The sequence below is a fragment of the Desmodus rotundus genome, chromosome 5 (assembly GCF_022682495.2).
Source record: "Desmodus rotundus isolate HL8 chromosome 5, HLdesRot8A.1, whole genome shotgun sequence".
NCBI lineage: Eukaryota > Metazoa > Chordata > Mammalia > Chiroptera > Phyllostomidae > Desmodus > Desmodus rotundus.
This window is the reverse complement of record NC_071391.1, coordinates 46,408,935-46,428,382: the sequence shown is the minus strand read 5'-3', so window position 1 is coordinate 46,428,382 and position 19,448 is coordinate 46,408,935. Positions and strand designations below refer to the sequence as shown.

The window sequence follows — 19,448 nt, the reverse complement described above, 5'->3', positions numbered from 1 at the left end:
CTTACATTTTTACAAACAGCTCCCAGCAAGGCCTGGGCCCTGAGAGCCTATCCTGGGGCCCAGGAGCCAGGCAATCTTATGCCAGGGAGGGGGGATACAGACTTGTGTTTGGCTGCGGGCAGGGTTGAGGGGCAACTCATAGAGGCTTCCACCCCGGGGGACAGAGGGGATGGGAGCCCAGAGGCTGGGGCATGCCTGACATGAACCCTGTACAGAGGATTCCTCACTGCAACCCCCAATACAGAGGGCTATTTATAGGGACAATAAAAGTGCTCACACATTCCTGCAGGGGCAGGGAGAGGAGCGGGGCCAGGAGCCAGTGCAGAGGGAACGGGTGGACCCCACTCCTTCCAGCTCTGGTTTTGTCTTCAGGGTCTTCCCCCTGGAGCTGGGGAGGTTCTATGACCCTGGCCATATGACACACCCTAGCCCCTGTCCCTAGGGTCCCCTCTTCACTCTTGTCTGTTCTTCTGCCTCTGAACAGGTTTTGTCTGTCGCAGTTTCTTTCTCATACTGTCCCCTACCCGGGATTTGGGGAACAGCTGAGATGGGCCAGGCCCTGAAGATAGAGCCACGTGCAGTAATGGGACCAAGCAGTGAGGCAGTGGGAGAACGTGTACCATGGAAGGACAGACGTGGAGAGCCAGGGAGACCTAGAGAGAGAAAGAGAGCTAGGGACAGAATCAGGGAGAGCCAAGCTCACCAAGACCTTTCCTCAGGGCACAGACTACCTGGAAGCCCACCTATCCTGCCTCCTTCCTTGCACACTCTTGGGGACAGCGAGCTCACCTCTCCCCACTGCTTAAGCTTCTCCTTTGTGGTATGACTGACTCACAGCAAGCTTGTATCCGCCTCCTTGTGGCTGCCTGCACATGCACCTCTGGCCAAGAGTCTAGGACAGTAGGGACATCAGGTGACCAAGATGATTGGGACAGCAGTGGTGAGGGGGGTGCTCGTGATATGCCTTGGGAGGGGACAGTGGCATGGAGGAGAACGTGGGCAATGGGGATGGAGGCACTGTTGGCTCTGCCATGTGGAGAGGCAGCTGAAGGGGCAGGAGGAGCCCTGAACCTGTCCTGGTCTCTTGATCTGAGGTCTGCCCCCTGGGGCCATTTCCCCTCCCCACACCCAGCTCTTGCCTCCCTCCTTCTGCCCACTCTGGCTATTCCCTATCCCTTCTTTTCGTGACCCCACCCCCGTGCTAGGGACTAAGGGATCCCAGTGAGTCAGGCCTTCAGACATCTGAGTGTTCGTACAATTCCTTTCCTCCCCAACTCCTTTCCCCTTCTTACCCCTCATCCGCCCCCAAACTTAGTCCTTGAGAGATCCAGGGGGCCCTAGGAGAATCAGGAGGGCATTTTGGAGGAGGCAGGAGCTAAAGTAGAAGCTGAGACTGCCTTAGAAAGGGTGAGGGACCTGGGAGGAACTAGTTGTGACCACTGGAGGGGGTGAGCTCACTGGGGGGAGGGAGACACTCACCAGGGTTGGGGGGCGCCAGGACTGGGCTCAGGTGTATTCTACAGTGCACGTGTCTCCAGTGTGGCTCGGAGGCTGGAGACGCGGCCCTGTTGGAGTAACAACTGAAGCTGGAGTCTGCGAAGGGCGGGGGGAGGGAGAGGGGGGGAGCGGGGAGAAGAAATAAAGGAGGAAGGAGAGGAAGAGAAAGATTGGAAAGGTGGAGGGGGAAGGGCAGGCCCTTCCATTAGGGTTGGCCTCCTCAGCTCTAAGTGGCCCCTTCCATATGCCCTGGTCCCAAACGGGACCCCAGTGTCCCACCAAATGGCCTCTTATCTTATCTCACTCTCGCTGTTCAGCACCCTCCTTTGGGACCTTCCCCGAGAAGGCCCTCCATGGACCTGCTGCCAGAGGATGGGCATTCTCACCTGAGCAAGGCCCCTCCTCTCTGATCCTTAACCCCTCACCTATAAAATGGGAAGGTCAAACAGGCACCTCCCAGGGTTCACAGGAGGATTAGAGATAGTGCCTGTCCCCGGTCTCAAACTGTGGGCCAGCAGCGTCTGCATCATCTAAGAGTGTTTTGGAAGGGAATTCTTGGCCTTATCCCAGACCCACTGTATCAGAAACTCCGGGGGTGGGGCCCGGCAATCTACATGTTAACAAGCCCCCCAGGGGATTCACATTCAAGTTTGAGAGCCCCTGGTGGACATTTGTCACACACAGTAGGCACTTGAGAAAGGTACCTTCCCTTTCCCGAACCTGGGCAAGCAGGGAGCTGCCACTTGAGCTTGTCCAGCTGTGCCCTGGATCTCTCTCCTTCTGTTTCCTTCAGATCCTGCCTCCGAGGGTCACCAAGCCTCTCTCCTCTATATTCTCCTGCCGCTGGTCCAGCTCAGCCTGGTTGAGGGGAGATCTGGAGATGTAAGATCTTAGTGTTCCTGGGCAGGTCTTCTCTGAGTATTTAAGGCACCATGGCTGTTAGCAAGCTCCTTGGGCAGGTGGCAAACGTGGGTGGCGGGAGGGGAGGGGCTGCCTCTGCCACTTCCTTGTAGAGTCTCCAGTCTACAGGGCTAAGCATGCTGCGAGGCTGTGAGAGTCACAGAATAAGCCTGGCGTGCTCAGGCTCAGGCTGGGTCTGAGGCCCAGCCAAAGGGCGCTACCCTGGCCTGGTCCCTAGCAGGCCTCCTCTGGGGAGTTCTGCCAGTCATCCTGATGACGCGTGTGGGTTGCTAGAGCCAGGCACATGCTGGGCACAGAGACAGACTTGCTCCTTTGCTTTGAAGGCTCTGTTCTCTGGGAAGATAAGAGACTGCATATATTGCCCACCAGCACGGGAGGCAGGAAGCAAAAGGGCATAGATGGCACCTGCCTTGGCACTCCTGATTTCTCCCAACAGGGCTGCCTTTATGGGCTTCCCCCATTCTACGCGTATTCATCTTGACTCTTTCTCCCCAGGTTCTCAAGGTGACTCCCTGGAGGTCTGGGGGCGGAGTGGGCAGAATAGACAGGAGTGGGTGGGGGCAGGAGTGTGCAGAAGGAGGCACAAGGGGAGAGGGTTGGAGGTGGGAAAACGCATCGAGACTCTGGGAGGTGAGACAGGAGGACAGCCTGTGGAGGGATGGACGTAGCCTGAGAGAGACACACAGCCCCAGGGCTCCCTCTGAAGGAGGATTAGAGAGGGAGAGGGCCTCCAAGGTCCTGGAGGATCTTGAAGAACCCCCTTCCTTTAGAGAACAGGACAGCAAAGCCCAGAGAGGAGGGCCCCCCACCCAGGCTATACAGGGGACCTAGCGTAAGCAGAGTTGGAAAAATCAGTATATGTTGCCTGTCCCAGTAACACAACTTGAGTCTTGGGAGGTACTTGACTACTGGGTTTGATGTGACTTTGATGTTTGGTTTTCTTCTAGGCCACCATGCGTGGCACCGTGAGGCTTCCTTCCAGAGACAGAGGGGTGGTTCTAGGCAGCAGGGAGAGAAATAGGTAGTTAATGGAGGTGGGAAAGACAGAGAAGCCCGTGGAGATGAAACAGGAGAGCGGGTTGTGACAGTGACACTGATTCATAAGGGCATTAGTTCCTGTGCTGGTGGCACTGGAAGGCACAAGGCCAAGGTCCTTGGCTTCATATAATCTTAGGCATTAAGGAGTTAGAAGTAATTTAGTCCAGACCCTCTTCCCTGCCCAAACGAGTGCAGAGACGCTGATCCAGACCCAATGCAGGCTCCAGAGGAACTCCGCCTCCTCCAGATCAGATCGGGCTCCCTTTCTTAGTGCCTGGGGTGCAAGACCCATGAGTGGGGGTGGCACCGTCTACGGTGCTGAGTGGCACTGCCTCCAACCACAGAGCTGCAGGTAGGGAGCTGAGGAAAGCAGGAAGGCTCCACCCATCCATCCATCCATGTTAAGTTAAAACAAAAACCCGTGACACTATACATTGCCGAGCTGGATGGACTCAATTTTACTGAGGAAACTGAGGCTCAGAAGAGGAAAGACGCCTGCTAAGGCCACACGGAGCTTCTGTAGTCCGTCTGAGACAGGACTGGAAATCGCTGCTTTTTCCACACACCACCAATTCTCCCCTGTGGTCTGGGAAATTGCCTGGTTATGCTGACATTTATACTGATGTTTGTTCAAAAAAGCTTCGAAGGCAGGAAATGTGACCTCCTTCACCCCATCCTGGGCCTGGGTTGTGTGTGTGTGCGTGCATGCTAAGTGCTAATTTGTATGTGCATTTTATATATGGTTGCGTTTTTTCGTGTGTGTGCATGCTTGCCTGAGGGTGTGTGCATGTGTTTGGGCAGTGGTGTGCACACAGTGATATGTATATGTGTGACATGTGTAGATGTGCATGTGAGCAGGTATGGCTCTGTCTGAGCTTTCCCTTTCCTCTTCTTTTTAAGATTGCTGGGGCTTGAGCCCTTGACTTGAGCCCTGTTCGTTCCCCACCTGTGCGTTCTATAGGGGAATGTCCTCACTTCCCATGCTCAGTGGCTCCCCACTGGTTCTCTCCCCCCTTCTCTGGGGCAGCCGCTCTGCTCCCATCTCCTAGGCTTTGCAATTTGAGTTATTTCCTCCTTGAGTTGCTGCACTGGAGGTGATGCTGCTTTGAGATCGGTTCTGGGAGGAGGTTGCAGCATTTGAGCAAGCCTTGAAGAACTCTCAGAGGGTGAAGGTGAAGTGATCCTTCCCAGCTGCAGTTCCTGCACCCAACAACCCCCACTCCTGGGATGGACATAGCAGGGTCAGGAAGTGCATGGACAGAAGGATGACAGGCAGAGAGCCCCAGGCTTCACTGGCCTATCTGCATCCATCCCACTCTGGCTGGATGTGACTCCCCCTCTCTGCTGCTGCCCTAACTCTCCCCAAGTTTCCTATCCCATTCTCCCATCACTGCTCTTAGCCTGAAGAGTCACAGAAAACTGACCAATCAGAACAAAGGACAGACAAGCACCCACCAATTCCAGTAAAGGACAGGTCAGGGCATCCCCCAATCCAAATAAAGGGCAGGTCCAGGAGTCCACCAATCAGAACAAAGGACAGACTATTCTCTCTAAAACCCCTGGGGAGGGGACTGGGGGTCAGGTGCAGAGCAGGAGCCAAACAGGGTCTGGAGACCCAAAGACTTGGATTCTGTCTGGCCTTGGCTCTTCCCTGACTGGCTGGCTGACCACAGATGGGTATTGCTTCTCTTTGAGCCTCAGTTTCCTCATCTGTCAAATGGGGATGCATAACTGTCCCAAGCCCGTGACTTTGAAAAATTTCTCCCCTTACCTAGGGCTTACTTCATCACCTTGGCTCCTCTTCCTCCAACTTCCACAGCACACACATATCAGACTGCAGGGCAGGGCCCCTCAGCGCTTAGCCTGTCCACGCGCCCCGCCCCCCAGCCCCGTCTCCAGCCCAGAGCAGACCCAAACCAGCACCACCTTCTAGCGCCCTCCCTTGGGAGCTCCAGGCTGAGAAGCCTGGATTGGCAGACTTTATTTCGGGATTATATGAGGCATCAGCTCTTCCTTCCCTCTTTAGTCTGCAGAATTGACCTCTAACGGCAACCATAGCCTACAGGTACTTGATGCGAGCAGGTGTTTCTGAGCCCTGGCCCTGTGAATCCGTAAGGAAATAGCTGCACCCATGTGAGCCTGTGTGTGTGTATCGGGAGGGCGTCTGAAGGCATGCTGGGGTGTTTCTGCGAAGGTGCGAAGGCCGATGGCTGTGCAGTCAGTTCTGTGTGCTGCTGAGGGCGTGTGCCCTGTGATAAGGAGTGCCTGAGGACAATGGATCCAATTTGGGAGTTGCATTGTTTGGAAGCAGCAGTTTCTGTTGTCCAAGGGCAGAGACAAATCTCTGTGATCAAAATGTGTCTTCATCCTTGAGCAGCGGGAGGGATCAGAGGGAGGCTCGGGGATGAGGAAAGCAATCCCAAGTGAGCACGTGGGGAGAAAGCCCACTGCTCCCGCTCCTGGGAGCACAGGACTGGGAGGGTAGGGAGGAAACTGAAGCCAGGAAGATGACAGGGTGAAATCTGGAGCTGCAGCCTGGACCCCGATGCAGGACTCCTCTCGGCAGCCTCTCTGAAAAGTGGGCAGCTAGCCCATTTGGGGGGAGCTCATTCCCTCCGTCTCTCCTGGTGGCCTCTGCCTATGTGCCATGGCTTTGCCTGGAAGAACATCCTTCATCTCGCTGGGCCAAGGGCAGCCTCCTATGTAATATTATGAAATAGGGTCTCCAGGCTGTCCCTGGGGTCACAGAATCCAGCCACGCTGCCTTGGAGAGCCTTCAACAGGTTAGAGTTGAAGACTGAGACCCCTGGGTCTGCTTGGCTTTAGGCTAGGTACCCCAGGTTCTTCAGTCTTAGTCACATGAAGGACCTGGTTTCCAATTCCCTCCTTACTCTGAGTCTCATCTTGTCCTTGCCTGGGATACAGTGCACTGGGGATGGTCTAATCAGACTATAGGAGTAGGGTAACGCATGTCATCGTCTCTATTCAGGTTGACAGATCTTTGTCAATATGGCCTGTAGTTTCAGCATTTTAGTTAACTACCAGCCATCACACTATGGGCTCCTGCTGAGATTGTGGTCCACTAAGACCCTCAACCTCATATTATTTTCACACGAATGGGGGCCAAGCCATGTCTCCTTCATTCCATAGATAATCACCTGGCTTTTTGAACACGGACCCAGCCATCCACAGGGAAGATATCAGAAAGAAACTTCCAAGGGCCAGTGGGGAGGGCTTGGCTGACCGAACAGTATGAGTCATGGTCCTGCCTTGGCCCTGGACCCCCTGCTCCATTACCCTTCCCTTTGATCGCCGTGGCCCTGGCCAAGTTAACGGAGTAAGAAGCAGGGGCCTTCTTTGTTTCTGTTCCGGCTCTCCAAGGACGATGCCTATTCCTGGGTTGGGAACGCCGTGAGGCAGTCAAGGCTGACTTCTCCCCCCACCCCCATCTTGATAGGGGTTGGCCCAACTGTGTTTCTTCCACCTCGTGGGCTCAGGCCTGCCTTGCACCCTTGCTGCTCCCAACCCAGCCCCCTCACCAGGCTGAAAAATGAGACTGGGTGAGACCACCTCCCTCTTGGGGAAAGTGAGTGGGACCCACATTCAGCAGGTGTTTCACTGCGCACCTACTCTGTGTGGATAATCTGGGAGGCACCTGTTAGGGCTCGGTTTCATTTTATCTTCCCATCGGCCTGTAGAGGGAGATAGACGTAGCTGCCTCCAAACTAGAGATAGAAGACGGAGGCTCAGTGACTTGACTAAGGCACATACTGCCAATAAATACTGGGTCTAGAATTCAAATTTGGGGTTTTTTGTTGTTGTTGTTTTCTTGTTTTGGTTTGTTTTAATGTGGAAGCTTGTGCTTTCTTTACTATGCCAGAGTTGTCCATGGCTAAAGGACAAGAAACCTGAGGTTGAGCCTAGACTTGACCTCTTGACTCACTGCGAGTTCTTTGCTAGGTCCCTGGCCCTTCCCTGACCCCAGTTTTCCCATCTGTAAGATGAGTGAACTTGGACATTCAAAAGCCTTAAGACTTGTTGGATTCTAAGATCCTCAGATCCTGGGATTCCAGTGTCTGAGAGCCTCGGGCTCTGGATTAAGCTGGGAGTGTGTGCTCAGCTGCTCTGGCCCGCTTGGCAAAGGCCCTCACCGCCCTTTCCTTTCTTCCAGGATGCGTTGCTGAGCCTGGGCTCTGTCATCGATGTTGCGGGCTTGCACCGGGCTGTCAAGGAGGCCCTCTCAGCCGTGCTCCCCAGAGTGGTAGGTGCCTGGCTCCACACTTCCCCTGCCCCCCAAACCTTTGCCCAGCTCCTTGCTGTACCTCACACGGGGTCAAGCAAGAAGGAAGAGGAAGGGTTCCTGCCAAGAGGATCCTTGTGGGGTAGTGAAGGGGTTGACTGAGCGTTTGGAGAGGGCTTCCTAGAGGAGGAGGGCAGAAGCTGAGCCGAAGACTGAACTTGCAGAGGAATCTGGGAGGGCCTGAGACAGAAGGGGCCTTTGAGCTTAGCTGATAAAACCATGTCTCAGATAATAGAAGGGATTCACCTGGGATAGCAGCCAGGACATGGTGGCATCACGTGGGCTTTGGAATACCTATAGCAGGAGGAGTTGAGGGCAGACGTGGAAAAGAACTCACTTGGTGTGAGGTTGGGGAGGTGCTGGCATGGGGCTCGGCCTTGATGAATGGATCTGTGCCGGCATAAAGTGTCCTGCCTGGAGACAGCGGGCTGGACAAGACGGCCTCCAGGAAGTTTTAAGTTTCTCTCCAACCCATTCCGACACCATGGATGAAGTTGAAGAAGGGTGCCGGTGGGGGGTGGCTGCCTGGGCCCATGGTCACGTGGTCACCATGGTGTCCTGAGCCCAGAGTGTCTTGGTGGGGAAACTTTGCCCCTCGATAGCTACCCCAGGCCACCCCTAGCCTGGCTCCAATGGTCACCGTTCATCCTTCAGGCAGGAGAACGGATAAGCCAGCCCTCAAGACCCAAAGCAGCAGAGTCTCCTTTGTGCCACGGAGGGAAGCAGAGGACTTATCAATCTGAAGAGGGTGTCTGACCCAGCCTAAGGGGCATGGAAGACTTCTCAGAGGAGGAGATGCCTAGACTGAGTCCCCATATCCTGGAATAGGGACTCTACTCTAGATACCAGCCAAGGGTGACCTCTGATTGAGGAGATAAGGGCAATTCAGAAGGTGAACCCCTTACCCCTGGGGCCAGCTGTGTCTGAATCTGCTAATGGATAAACCACCTGAGGCCCAGAGAGGGTGGGTGCTTCCCCCAAGGTCACATAGCATGACAGAGATACGTGGGGCTTGGAACCTGAGCACCCTCATTCCCTCTCCTCAGCTCTGCCTTCTCAAAACCTCCTAGAAGTTCAGAGCCCAGGAGGAGGGCTGATGAGTGAGCTTTATTGAGCGTGAAATTGGCAGGAAGTGGGTGGTGTGATGGCACCCAAAAATAAATCCTCCCGGAGAAGGATGGGACTGAGGCAACATCTGGCCTGGGGTGGAGACACATCTGGAAAGGAGGGGGTGGGGAAGGTGGCAGGTCAGCGTCTGCAAGGTTGCCCGGGCCCCTCTGTGGCCACGGAGGCTGTCCTGGGAGGGGAAGGAGGAGGCGACTGGCCAAACCTTCACAGTCAGGGTGCCTGGTTGTGCCAGCAGAGACGCCCTGCACTGGAGTAATTACATCCCCAAAGCTGGGTTCTGGACAGACAGCTGTGGTCCATGTGACTAGGTTCCCAGAACAGTGAGTAATGTCTACCTTGGTTCATTCAAGAGACCTGTTTGAGCTGGGGAAGCCCTGACTTGGGCTGGTTTGCATGGAGAGGCTCAGCCTTCAAAGAGATGTAGGGAGATGGGAGATCTGCTCTGCCCTCAGTCTGCGAGGGGCAGGGTCTTCCTACTGTACCCCCCCCAACTCCGCCGTGAGGGAGGCGCTAGCACCTGGCTCCCTCATCAGCACCCATTGTGGCAGGCAGCCCCGAATGCAGATGGTGCTGATGTGTCTGAAACAGTTCCCTTCTTCTCTCCAATAAGCTCAGCTAATTTTAACCCAGAGGCTGAGGAGAGTGAGGGGGTGGGAGGCAGACAGGCAGCAGATATGAAATAAGGAGCTGTCCTCTCTGCCACTCCACCCCCAGATCATCCATCCCTCTCTCTGCCAGGGAAGGGCTCTCTGTGAGACCCTGGGTGCAGTGGGGTCTCTTCATCTCTAAGGAACACTTCCCACAGGCCCTTCCTGGGCTGCTAATATGGCTGGATGACAAGAAAGGGGCTGGATATAGATGAGGAGTGGGTGGCCTCCTTCCCACTGATTTCTTCACCCTGAACTCCCTGCCTGGACCCTTACCCAGGAGGACAAGAGGGCTCCAGGCCTTGCCTGTGTCTGCCCCTCTCACTCCTCTCAGGTCCCTGTCATCGCCATCCCGCACCACACTGCATCTGGCTTGGGTTCTCTGGGAGAAGGACTGGGCCATCTCTTGGGGGTTGGGAAAGGGTGGGGTCTGGCTGGGGACAGCCAAAGGCAACAAGAGTGGCCAGTAGGATTATGGACTCACAGTCATGAAGGCAACTGCTTTTGCTGAAAATGATTCCACACTCCCTGAGGGTGGGCCTCCAACACCTAGCTCATATGTCACCTCCTCCAGAAGCCCTCCCTGATACCATCAGCATAGCCCTCCATTCTCCCACGGAGATAACAGCATCCTTCAGGATAATCAGCTGAGCTTGTGAATGCCCCCTTACTGGGGTGTGGGCTCTGCTGGTCAGCACGGGCATCTGGCTCCCCCTCATCACACACTGTGGTCACGGAGATGTTCTGCAAGGCTGTGCTGAGCGGGGGTTGTCTGTAGAGCCCTAAGAGTAGCGAGTCCTGCCTGGAGGGAATGTGTAATTTTGCATGTGGGTCAGTGAAGGCAACTGATTTTACCAAGACCCGCCCTGGGCTCTTGGAGGGGGTGGACTAACAAGCTGTGAGCAGACCTTTGATCTCACTCTGGGAAGTGATCATTCCAAAACACAAATCTGTTCCTGTCTCTCAGGGCTCACCCCACACTCCCTCCACCTGGCAGCAGCCCCTGGTGTCCTCCCCCAGCTTGGTGTACAGACCCTTCCAGCTCAGCCCCTGTGGCCCCAAGCCCGTCTCCTATGCCCCTACCCTCACTGTCAGTTCCAAAATGCTCAGCGCTCTTACACCTACATACCTGCTACTCAGCCCAAGAGCCATTCTCCTGTGCCTCGCCCACTCCCTGAATGAGTCTAATTTCCCTTCTAGTTACGTTAAGGCTACTTCCTCCAGGAAGCCCTCCCAGCTTGAGTCACAATGTGTTGTTTCTTGTAGAGTTGTTGGGGTAGAAGGAAAGCTTCCAGAGCATTCTAAGCCGCTCCTGTAGTAGGACGCTGAGTGGACACTCAGCTATTGTTTGCTGCGGCTGGAGTCATGGCAAGGACACATCCTGGGGTGGGCATGGGGGACTTCGCTGCACCTTCAGACCCTGTCCCTGGTGCCTTGGACTTAGGGTGATAAGTAAGAAAAGCCCTCAGGGCCATGGGTCACTGCCTGCCCAGAACTCCTTCTAAGCGGAGAAGGTGAAGTGGTGAGTTCATCAGGGAATTTTCCCACCCTGACTGCATTTAGAATTACCTGGGGAGTAAACACAATCAGACGCCTGCACCCACTCCCAGAGGGTCCGTGACCTTGTCACCTGGAACTGTGTGCAGGCTGGAACTGGCAGCTGGGAGGCGCTGTCTGCAGGCTGTCATGAGTGCCTTCTGTTTCAGGACACTGTCTACACCTACCTGCTGGACAGGGAGTCCCGGCTGGTGTGTGAGGACCCTCCGCACGAGCTGCCGCAGGAGGGGAAAGTCCGGTGAGCCATTCTTCATCCTACTGCCCTCCTCGTGGTCAAGGATCTCAGGCCTGGGGCACCTTTCAAGGTCACCTGGTTTGACCTTCCCCCACTGACCTTGACCTAAGCTTCCCTGCCAGGTGGGGTTTCTTGGCTGGGCCACTGGCCCCAGCATAGAGGGGACAAGCAATGTCTTCTTTTGTGTTGGGTTGGGGGAGTGAACCGCACAGGGAACGTGCCAATGGGCAGGTTTTCTCTGAGAGAGCTCTTCGAAATTGCTTCAGCCTCCTCAGAGCCGAGTCTCAGAATGCCAGGGCTGCAGTTTATCATTTAGAACCCCAGCAGGCTAGGAAAACTGCCTGGAAGGTTCTCACAGAATCCCAGACTCGCAGGGCTTGGAATCGCTGACTGACTGCTGGGCTTGCAGGGTACGTGGGTGTCTGAGAAGAGAGCGCAGAGGCTCTATCCTGCTGTGGGTGCTGGAGCCCAAGGGCCTACGTTTGAATCCCAGCTCCCCGTTTGCTGGCTGTATAACCTAGGGCAAGATACTTGCCCTCTCCGTGCCTTGGGTTTTCTTGTTTATAGAGTGGTGATAATAATAGTGCTTATCTCATAGGGTTGTTGGGAGAATTAAATGAGGTTAACACATGAAAACACTTAAAACTGTATGAATGCTAAATGTCTGCTTCCGCTTTTGGTAAGATAGAATGCTAGAATCACTGACTTTAGGAACATGGGCTCAGTGCCCTATGGTCCCCTGACACCTCTGAGCCCATGAACCCAGTCTCCTTAGTTTGTGGATGGGCAAACATGAGGCGTGCCCAATGCCACACACCGGGTGCGAGGCAGAGTCAGGCCTGGGAGGTGGTCTCCTGGCTCCTGGCCATTCCGCGAACAATGAGGGGAAGTGGAACTCATCAGGACGAGAAAGCGTTGATGGGTGGATGTGCTCACTGGCTTCTAAGCACCACAGGCCCATCCAGGGATCTGGGGGCTGAGGGGGCATGGGGGGGTGTTACTTGAAGGCAGCGCCCCATTCCCTGGGGGAGAGCTTCTCTAACAGGTCGGGAAGTCCAGGGCCATGGCTTTTTCAGGTAGTAGAAGGGGCTGGCAAGATGCTCACCCTTCTCAGAGGCCATGGGAAGAACTGCTCTTTGGGGGCGCTGCAGGTGCTGATGCGGAGCATGCTGGTGGTCCTGGTGCTCGGAACCCCGATTCCTGGATGCTCAGTCTCTCCCTCTCCAGCACCCTATAGCCTTCCCACCTCTGCTTCTCCCATTTGATTTCCCCACAGGGTGGGTGGTGGGTGACACTCTCCCCTTCAGCATTTCCTGTCAACTTCTCCCCTCAGGGACTAAGTGAATGGAGCAGGCCATGCCCCTCTCTGGCCTCTACTGTCCCATCTGTAAGATGGAAGGATAGGGCTGGGAGAGCTTTGGAATCTTAAGGGAAAAAAATACTGTAATGTCCCCTTTTCTCCTCTGAGCCAGCTCCCCTACCCCCATTCTCAAGAACTTTGCTTAATATGAGCTTGCCTATCCAGGAAGATTCTTCAAAGAGGCTAGGAAGGCCTCCCTGGGAAAGGGGCCCAGGGTTACGGGCGCGGAAGGAGGCGGGAGCATACCACAGGGTTCACTCTGCCCCTTCTGGGCCTGCACACACTCCCCTCAAGCTTCCTGCTGCAGGGGTTGGGGGTTGGCGGTCCAGGCGTCTTGGAGGGGGCTCAGATCCTTTCAGTATCCCCTAACCCCCAACCATTTCAGACTCAGTGAAGCCTTCGGAAAAGGTACCAAAAAAAAAACACAAAAAAACAATTAGGAGTGAATGTTTCAATGCAATTAGCATAGAGCACGGTGGCATGGAGAGGGGAGTGCCTGCTGGGAGACGGGACTCAGAAGTCCCAGGAGGCTGAGGAGGTAAGACTGGTGAGAGGTGAGGGGGCGGAAGTGTCTCTTGAGGCATGGAGATCAAAGTTCATTTAGGGTGGAGAAGATTGGGGGTGAAATCTGCACTCCACTCCCACATCTGGTGGTGAGCCCACCTCCTCCACTAGGGCTGAGACATAAGTATGTGGAGGGGGAAGAGCACTGGAATGGGAGCCAGACAGGCCTGTGCTTGTCACAGTGCCCAGCACACAGTAGGGGCTCAGGGACTGACTGCTGGTGGCCTTCCAGCCCCAATTCCTAACACATTGACACAGCGGGTGGCATTGAGAAAATTACTTCTCTCCTGAGTCTCTTTTTCTAGAAAATGGGTGGGGTTGGGTACAGGGCACTTCCAGGGGTGTCCTCTATGGCACCGGCTCCAACAGGAGGCCGAGGCCAAGGCACCTGCTGGGCTGAGGTAGAGCCCGAGGCACAGGTGGTGCCCAGTGCAGGGGCTGCTCCTCCAGGAAACCCTGGAGAGCTGGCAAACAGGGCAGGTATGAAGCGGAGGCGGGTCACAAAGACAGATAAGGGCCAAGGGGAAAGGCAGAGAACATGTGGGGAGGCAGGGTGGAGATGGGCCACGGGCAGTGAGGAGGTTACCCAGCCCCGCCTGCCAGTGCCCCTGCCACTCCTCAGGCTTGCAGACGCCCGGTCTCATCCTCCCAGTGTGTGTTGGTTTGCCTGCCTCCTCATGCTTGACGTGCTCTCTGCTCTGCAAAGTCCTTCCCTGCCGCCTCCATCTCGACCAGCCCACGCTTCTCTTCTTTTCCAAGACCCAGATGGAGGCCCTCTAGGAGGCCTGCTCCAGAGTTGCCCAGCACTAAGGAAGATCCAGTTTTCAGAAAAGGTGCCTGGGCTATAGTCAGTCTGTCTACAAGCAGAACCCTGGGCTGGGGGCTGGGAGGCCTGGGAGCCAGAACAACATGGCTGCAATTACAGTCTCAGGCGCTCTCTCCTGGGCCTCAGGGTGAACTTCCATGAGATGACAGCATCAGACACTGACCTATGAGGGCAGGACCAGCTCTGGATTCCAAGAGCTGCAAGGGGCCTCAGGGATGAATGGGAGAGAAAATCCTGGAGGGCTGCCTGGGCAAAGGGCTTCGTGGAAGGTTTCACCTCCCTCTTCTGGGCTACCCGCCTCTATCTCTCAGTCTATTTCAGTCCCCAGCCTGCCACTCTTCGCTTCTTATTGTGCCTCCTGCCATCTTAAAACCTCTGATTACCCACTGCTGAGTACGGCGAAATCCAGGGCCTTTCAGCCACAACAGAGATACCACCTGCACCAGCCCCAGCTGGTGGCCGACCTCCACTACCACTTAGAGGTTCCCAGGGCTCAACCTTGAGGAGTTGCTTCCTTAGAGCTGGACCCTTCTCACAGCAGAATCTGTCTGTCCATCTGATTTGTCTCAAGGGACACAGGGAATAGTCTGTTCCTGTCTCTGGAGTCTCACACTCTGGGAGAGGGAAAGGAGGAGGATCCGGGTCCTGGCCAGAATCGTAGTTTGTCTCCGAGAGAGGAAAGGTCAGGGCAGGGTTGGGGCTGGGGGGAGGGGTATCGGTAAAAGGGTTGGGGTCACGCCAAAGAAGGGTCTCAGAAGAATGAAAGGTGGCCTGCACACCCAGCTCTGTCCAGGCCACCGACCTCACCAACAGAAAGCCTTTGTGTCTACTCTTCCCACTAAACAAATAGTTGTTAAAGGGACGGAACTACCATAAAGTCCACACCCATTCCTCTCTCCACGCTGTGCCCATCTGTCTTTATCTTCAGTGGGGCAGATCATGACCACCCAGGCACCCGGGGCTGAGTCATTAGCCTTCAACCTGGACAGCTGGCCCCTCCATCCATCTGGAGAGAGAGGAGTGGGGTGGGGGAGTCAGGAGGGGAAAGGAGGCAGGCAGATCAGGGGCTCTGGTCGAGGAGAGAACCATTTGGGGTGTGAGCAGTAGACAAAGCCCCCACCCCAGATGGGGTGGGGACAGCAGCTCTGGGAAAGGTACAGCAGAGCAAAAGGGCTCAAATGGGGCGGGCTGAGGGGAGCATGGTCTGTCTGGGGCCATGGGATGCGGCTGGGCCAGCGAGGCCAGGATGTGGAGCAAGGTGCCAGGGCGTAGGACTCCTGAGGGTCGAGGATCCATGGAGGCCCCAGCACCCTGTGGGAGACCTGGGCCCCGCCAAGGTTGACCTGCCCCAGCCCAGTGTCTCCTCTGCTGTCCAGGGACCACTGAGACTGTGGGGCGCTCACTGCTACTGAGTTTCCGGTCTGTCAAATTCTTCCTGTGTAGTGAGAGATTTTTCCCAGCAGCCAGCAGTTGAACCTGACCTTTACCTTCCTCTGCTGAAGTGCCTCCAGGGTCTCCTACTGCCCTCAGGGGCAAGCCCAGCTCCTGCGGTCCCGGTTCCCCTCCGGTCTTGCTCCCTGCGGTCAGGCCACACGACTCCTTGCGGTCGGACCGCCCCGCTGCACACGTTCTTTCTCTCCTCCAAACACTTGCACACGCAGTTAGTTCCCTCTGCCGGCACAGTCCTTCCTGTCCGCCTTCCTGTTAACCTCTGCGGGTCTTCCAGGACGCCGCTCCAGCATACCCTCCTCCTGGAAACCTCCTCTGACCCCGCTTCCATCCTATACATGGTAGGCTGGGCGCCCTCTTCCTCCCTTTGTTGGAGCCTGCACCCCGCCCCGGAGCAGGGGTCTGCCTGTCAGTCCCTGCGAGACGTGGGGACTCTGGGAGTCAGGCATGGGGTCTGCCTCCTCTTCTCACTCAGTCCTCAGTACTGAACCTGACCCAGAAGGACCCTGGTGTAAACACTTCATGGAATGAAAGACTTCCAGCACAGTGTTCCCATAAGTATTTAGTTGAAAAAACTTGGTCCAGCTCTAGTATGGGGGATGGATTTAGGACCGGACAGGAGGCAAGAAGCTAGGCTAGAGGCCGCTGTGGGGCCAGGGGAGAGGTGGCTCTGTGTGAGCTGGGCAGTGGCTTGGGAATGGAACGCAGGGGAAAGTCGGGAGAGATGCATGGGAGGTGACTCGCTCATTGTCTGGGGGAGGTAAGGAAGAGGGAGGCAGCTAGGACAGTTTGTGGACAGGCCGAAAGGGCCCCGGCGGATGGCTGCACCACTTTGGGGGTATTGGTGGCAAGGGTAAGTTCGGATTGGGACTGGGTGCCTTTGACAATCTCAGGGACATGCAGGGCAAGCCTCCAGGAGGTCTTTGGGTATCAGGAGCTCATGAGAGGGGACATTGGAGAGTCACGAGGCCATTAACACAGAGGAAGGAGTTTTGTGCAGAAGGGAAGCTGAGGGTAGATTCCTTCATCGGGGTCCCTTGTGGGGAGAGAGGGGGTCGAGGCAGACCTGAGTCTGGTGTGGGGTGGCAGGGGCGGCGGGGGCGGGGGGGGGGGGGTTGGAAGTGAAAGCACGGGGGCAGTGGGATGAAGCTGCAGAGTCCACTAACAGCAATGCAGGGACCAGTGCCACCTTGTGGCTGCCCAGTAACCAGATTGTCCCAGCCTCAGTGGCTGGGTCCACAAAGGGGATTTGGATAAAGGTCACCAAGGACAGCCCCTGGCCTCCATGAAGTCCCAGCCTTTACCAATTTAGTCATCAGAAAACGTAGATGCATTTGCCCTCCTGCCACTCTAGATTCCTACTCCTTCCTGGGGTGATCTGCACGGTCACACCCCAGAACTGGAGCCCAGCACACCAGGGGCCTCAAAGGTCCAGGGTGTGAGGGCTAGAAGCTGGGAGACACCACTGGTCCTTAATAGATTCTGAACCAAGAACCAGGAACGAACATTTCTGGTTCAGTAGGCTACGTGGCCTAACTGAGGATGCCCAAATTTTTGGTCCCCGATTTCTCCAGCTACTGTGATCTCCTGATTTGGAGACTTGGAGGCGGATGGCTCTCTTTTCTTCATCTGACCTTTGCTGGGCTCCCCTTAGTGACCCCCCACACACACACAAGGGAGTCCCAGCACCGCCCCCACCCCCCAGCTTCTCTTTTAGCTAGGCCAGGAAGTTCCTACAAACACAATTAAGTGGAGGCAGTATGACAGATGAGGAACTCAGGACAATTAATCATCAGGGAGTGACGTTTGGTGAAAAATCAGGCACTTAATTAAGCAGAAAGAGCCAGAGGCTGGGGGAGGGGGATGGCATGTGTAGTGAGGGCAGAGAGAAACTCTTCCCACACCCACCTCCCCTTCCCTCCATCACACCTACGCCCTTTGCCTCCTCAACATTCATGCCAATTCCCTGTGGGAGGCTCTCACCCCCTTAGGTCTTTAGGAAGGTTCAAGCATACTGGTTAGGAGTATGGGTTCTGATGCCAGCTGCCTGGGTTCAAATCCTGGATCTACCGCTTATTAGCCATGCAACCCTAGACAGGTTACTTAACTTCTTGCCACCTTAGTTCTTCCACCTGAAAATAGAGATGATGATGATAATATTTGAGTCGGGATTGTTGGGAATTCTGAGTTCACCTATGTAAGTTGCTTGGACTGTGCAAGGCATAAAGAGAATGTCTGATAAACTTTAGTTATGGCAATTATCTGGGAGGCTCAGAGAGGGTAGGGTCACTTGCCCAAGGTCAAGTAGTAGCCACGGTCAGATTTAACCCAGGCAGCCTAGCTCCGCGCTCTTGCTTTCCTTGCTCCGGGGACGTGGGCTGGCTCCTGGGGTCCCTTTCACATATCTACTAGCAAGAGGCACTGGAGGCCAGATAATGGCTGCCTAGGGTCCCTGACTCTTAGTTTTGTCCTCCTCACGTCCACCCTGTGGCAGGTCAGCGTGTCCAGCTGGTTGCAGATGTGCAGGGGCCAGACTGCTGCGTGTCCCTGCGCCAGGGTTTGCTCTCTTTGACCCAGGGGCTGAGGGGTGGGATCACGTCCTTTTTTCAGAGAGGCTCTGATCTCCCGGAAGTGGCTAGGCTGCAATGGACTGGGCCCCGCGGACCTGCCCGGGAAGCCTTTGGCCAAGTTGGTGGCCCCACTGGCTCCTGACACCCAAGGTAAGGGCTGGGAGCTGGGCAGGGGCAAGGAGGGACCGTGGCCCCTGCTCCCCAGATCGCGTCTGTCTCCTTGCTTTCATCTGTCCGTCTCCTTCTTTCTTTTGCTCTGTGTCTGTAGCAACCCCTCCATCTAATCCTCTCTCTGTTGTGCTACTAACCACTTAGCCTCAGTTTCCTGATCTGTAAAACGGGGACAGCAGAACCTACCTTGATGGGGTGTGGCGAAGAGGAGCAAATAAAATAACGCATGTTAAGGGCCTGCCACATACCAGGGCTTGGTGTCCGGTGGCCGCAGTGACGATGTGTTTGTGCCTGTTGCTAGATGGGCATAGCTGTTGTCATGCCCTCTCTGTCACTGTCTCTGTTTTTCTCTCTCTTCCTCTCCGTGCCCCCTGTCCGCCATGTCTCTCTGCCTCGTGTCTCAGTCTCTCTAGGTCTCTGTCCTCTGTTTCGATGTGGAAAGTGCACAAGACTGGGAGTCAGGAGACCTGACTTGTTGTGTGATCTTGGGCAAGTCGCTTCCCCGTTCTGGACTTCAGTTTTCCAATCTGTAAAATAGGGGTGCTCAGCCTGACCTGCCTCCCTCCCTCTCAGGGCTGCTGGGAGGATCTCAAGACGGTTGTCAAGTGAGGGGGTTTCCTTTCATGCAGGGGGTCTTCATTGTGTTTGTTTTTGTCGCTGCCTCAGGACTCCCCCGTGTTTCTCTGGGTCTCTGGGTCTCTCTGTGTCTCTGTCCTAGCCTCTCTCTGTCTATGTCTTTGTCTCCCTCCCCGGGTCCTAGCTCAGAATCTCTGAGCCTCACTGGCCCCGCAGGACCACCTCATTGCCCTCTCCCCTTCAGTGCTGGTCATACCGTTGGTGGACAAGGAGGCTGGGGCTGTGGCAGCGGTCATCTTGGTAAGAGTCCTTGTGGGGTGGGATGGGGAGAGGAGAGCGGGGGAGGGAGCAATGGATGGAGTTCTGTGTGTGTGTGTGTGTGTGTGTTTTGAGAGCAGCAAGCTGGGCTGGAGTTGTAAAAATGGGGTCTAGGAGAAGTATGGGGCTCCTCCCACACCACACCCCTCTGCCCCACCTTGAATGGGCGGGGCCAAGTGGCTGGGTTCTGTCCCTCTCCGCGCTCTTCTCCCACATGGAGGGGGACATTGAAAGTCTTTTCCCTATCCTAGGAACAGAAGGGTTAGCACCCCTAGATCACCATTACCTCAA

The 19,448-nt window shown here is 55.6% G+C and overlaps 1 protein-coding gene across 2 annotated transcripts in view; it reads left to right on the top strand.

Moving 5' to 3' along the window:
• The window catches only part of PDE2A (phosphodiesterase 2A), a 64,026-nt gene that overhangs the window by 25,292 nt on the left and 19,286 nt on the right, over nt 1–19,448 (top strand). For both annotated transcript variants that reach the window (XM_053925133.1, XM_024572630.3), the window contains 4 exons: nt 7,628–7,717; nt 11,238–11,326; nt 18,133–18,242; nt 19,084–19,139. In XM_053925133.1, the coding sequence (XP_053781108.1) occupies nt 7,628–7,717; nt 11,238–11,326; nt 18,133–18,242; nt 19,084–19,139 (345 nt within the window). The remainder of the gene's footprint in view (nt 1–7,627; nt 7,718–11,237; nt 11,327–18,132; nt 18,243–19,083; nt 19,140–19,448) is intronic.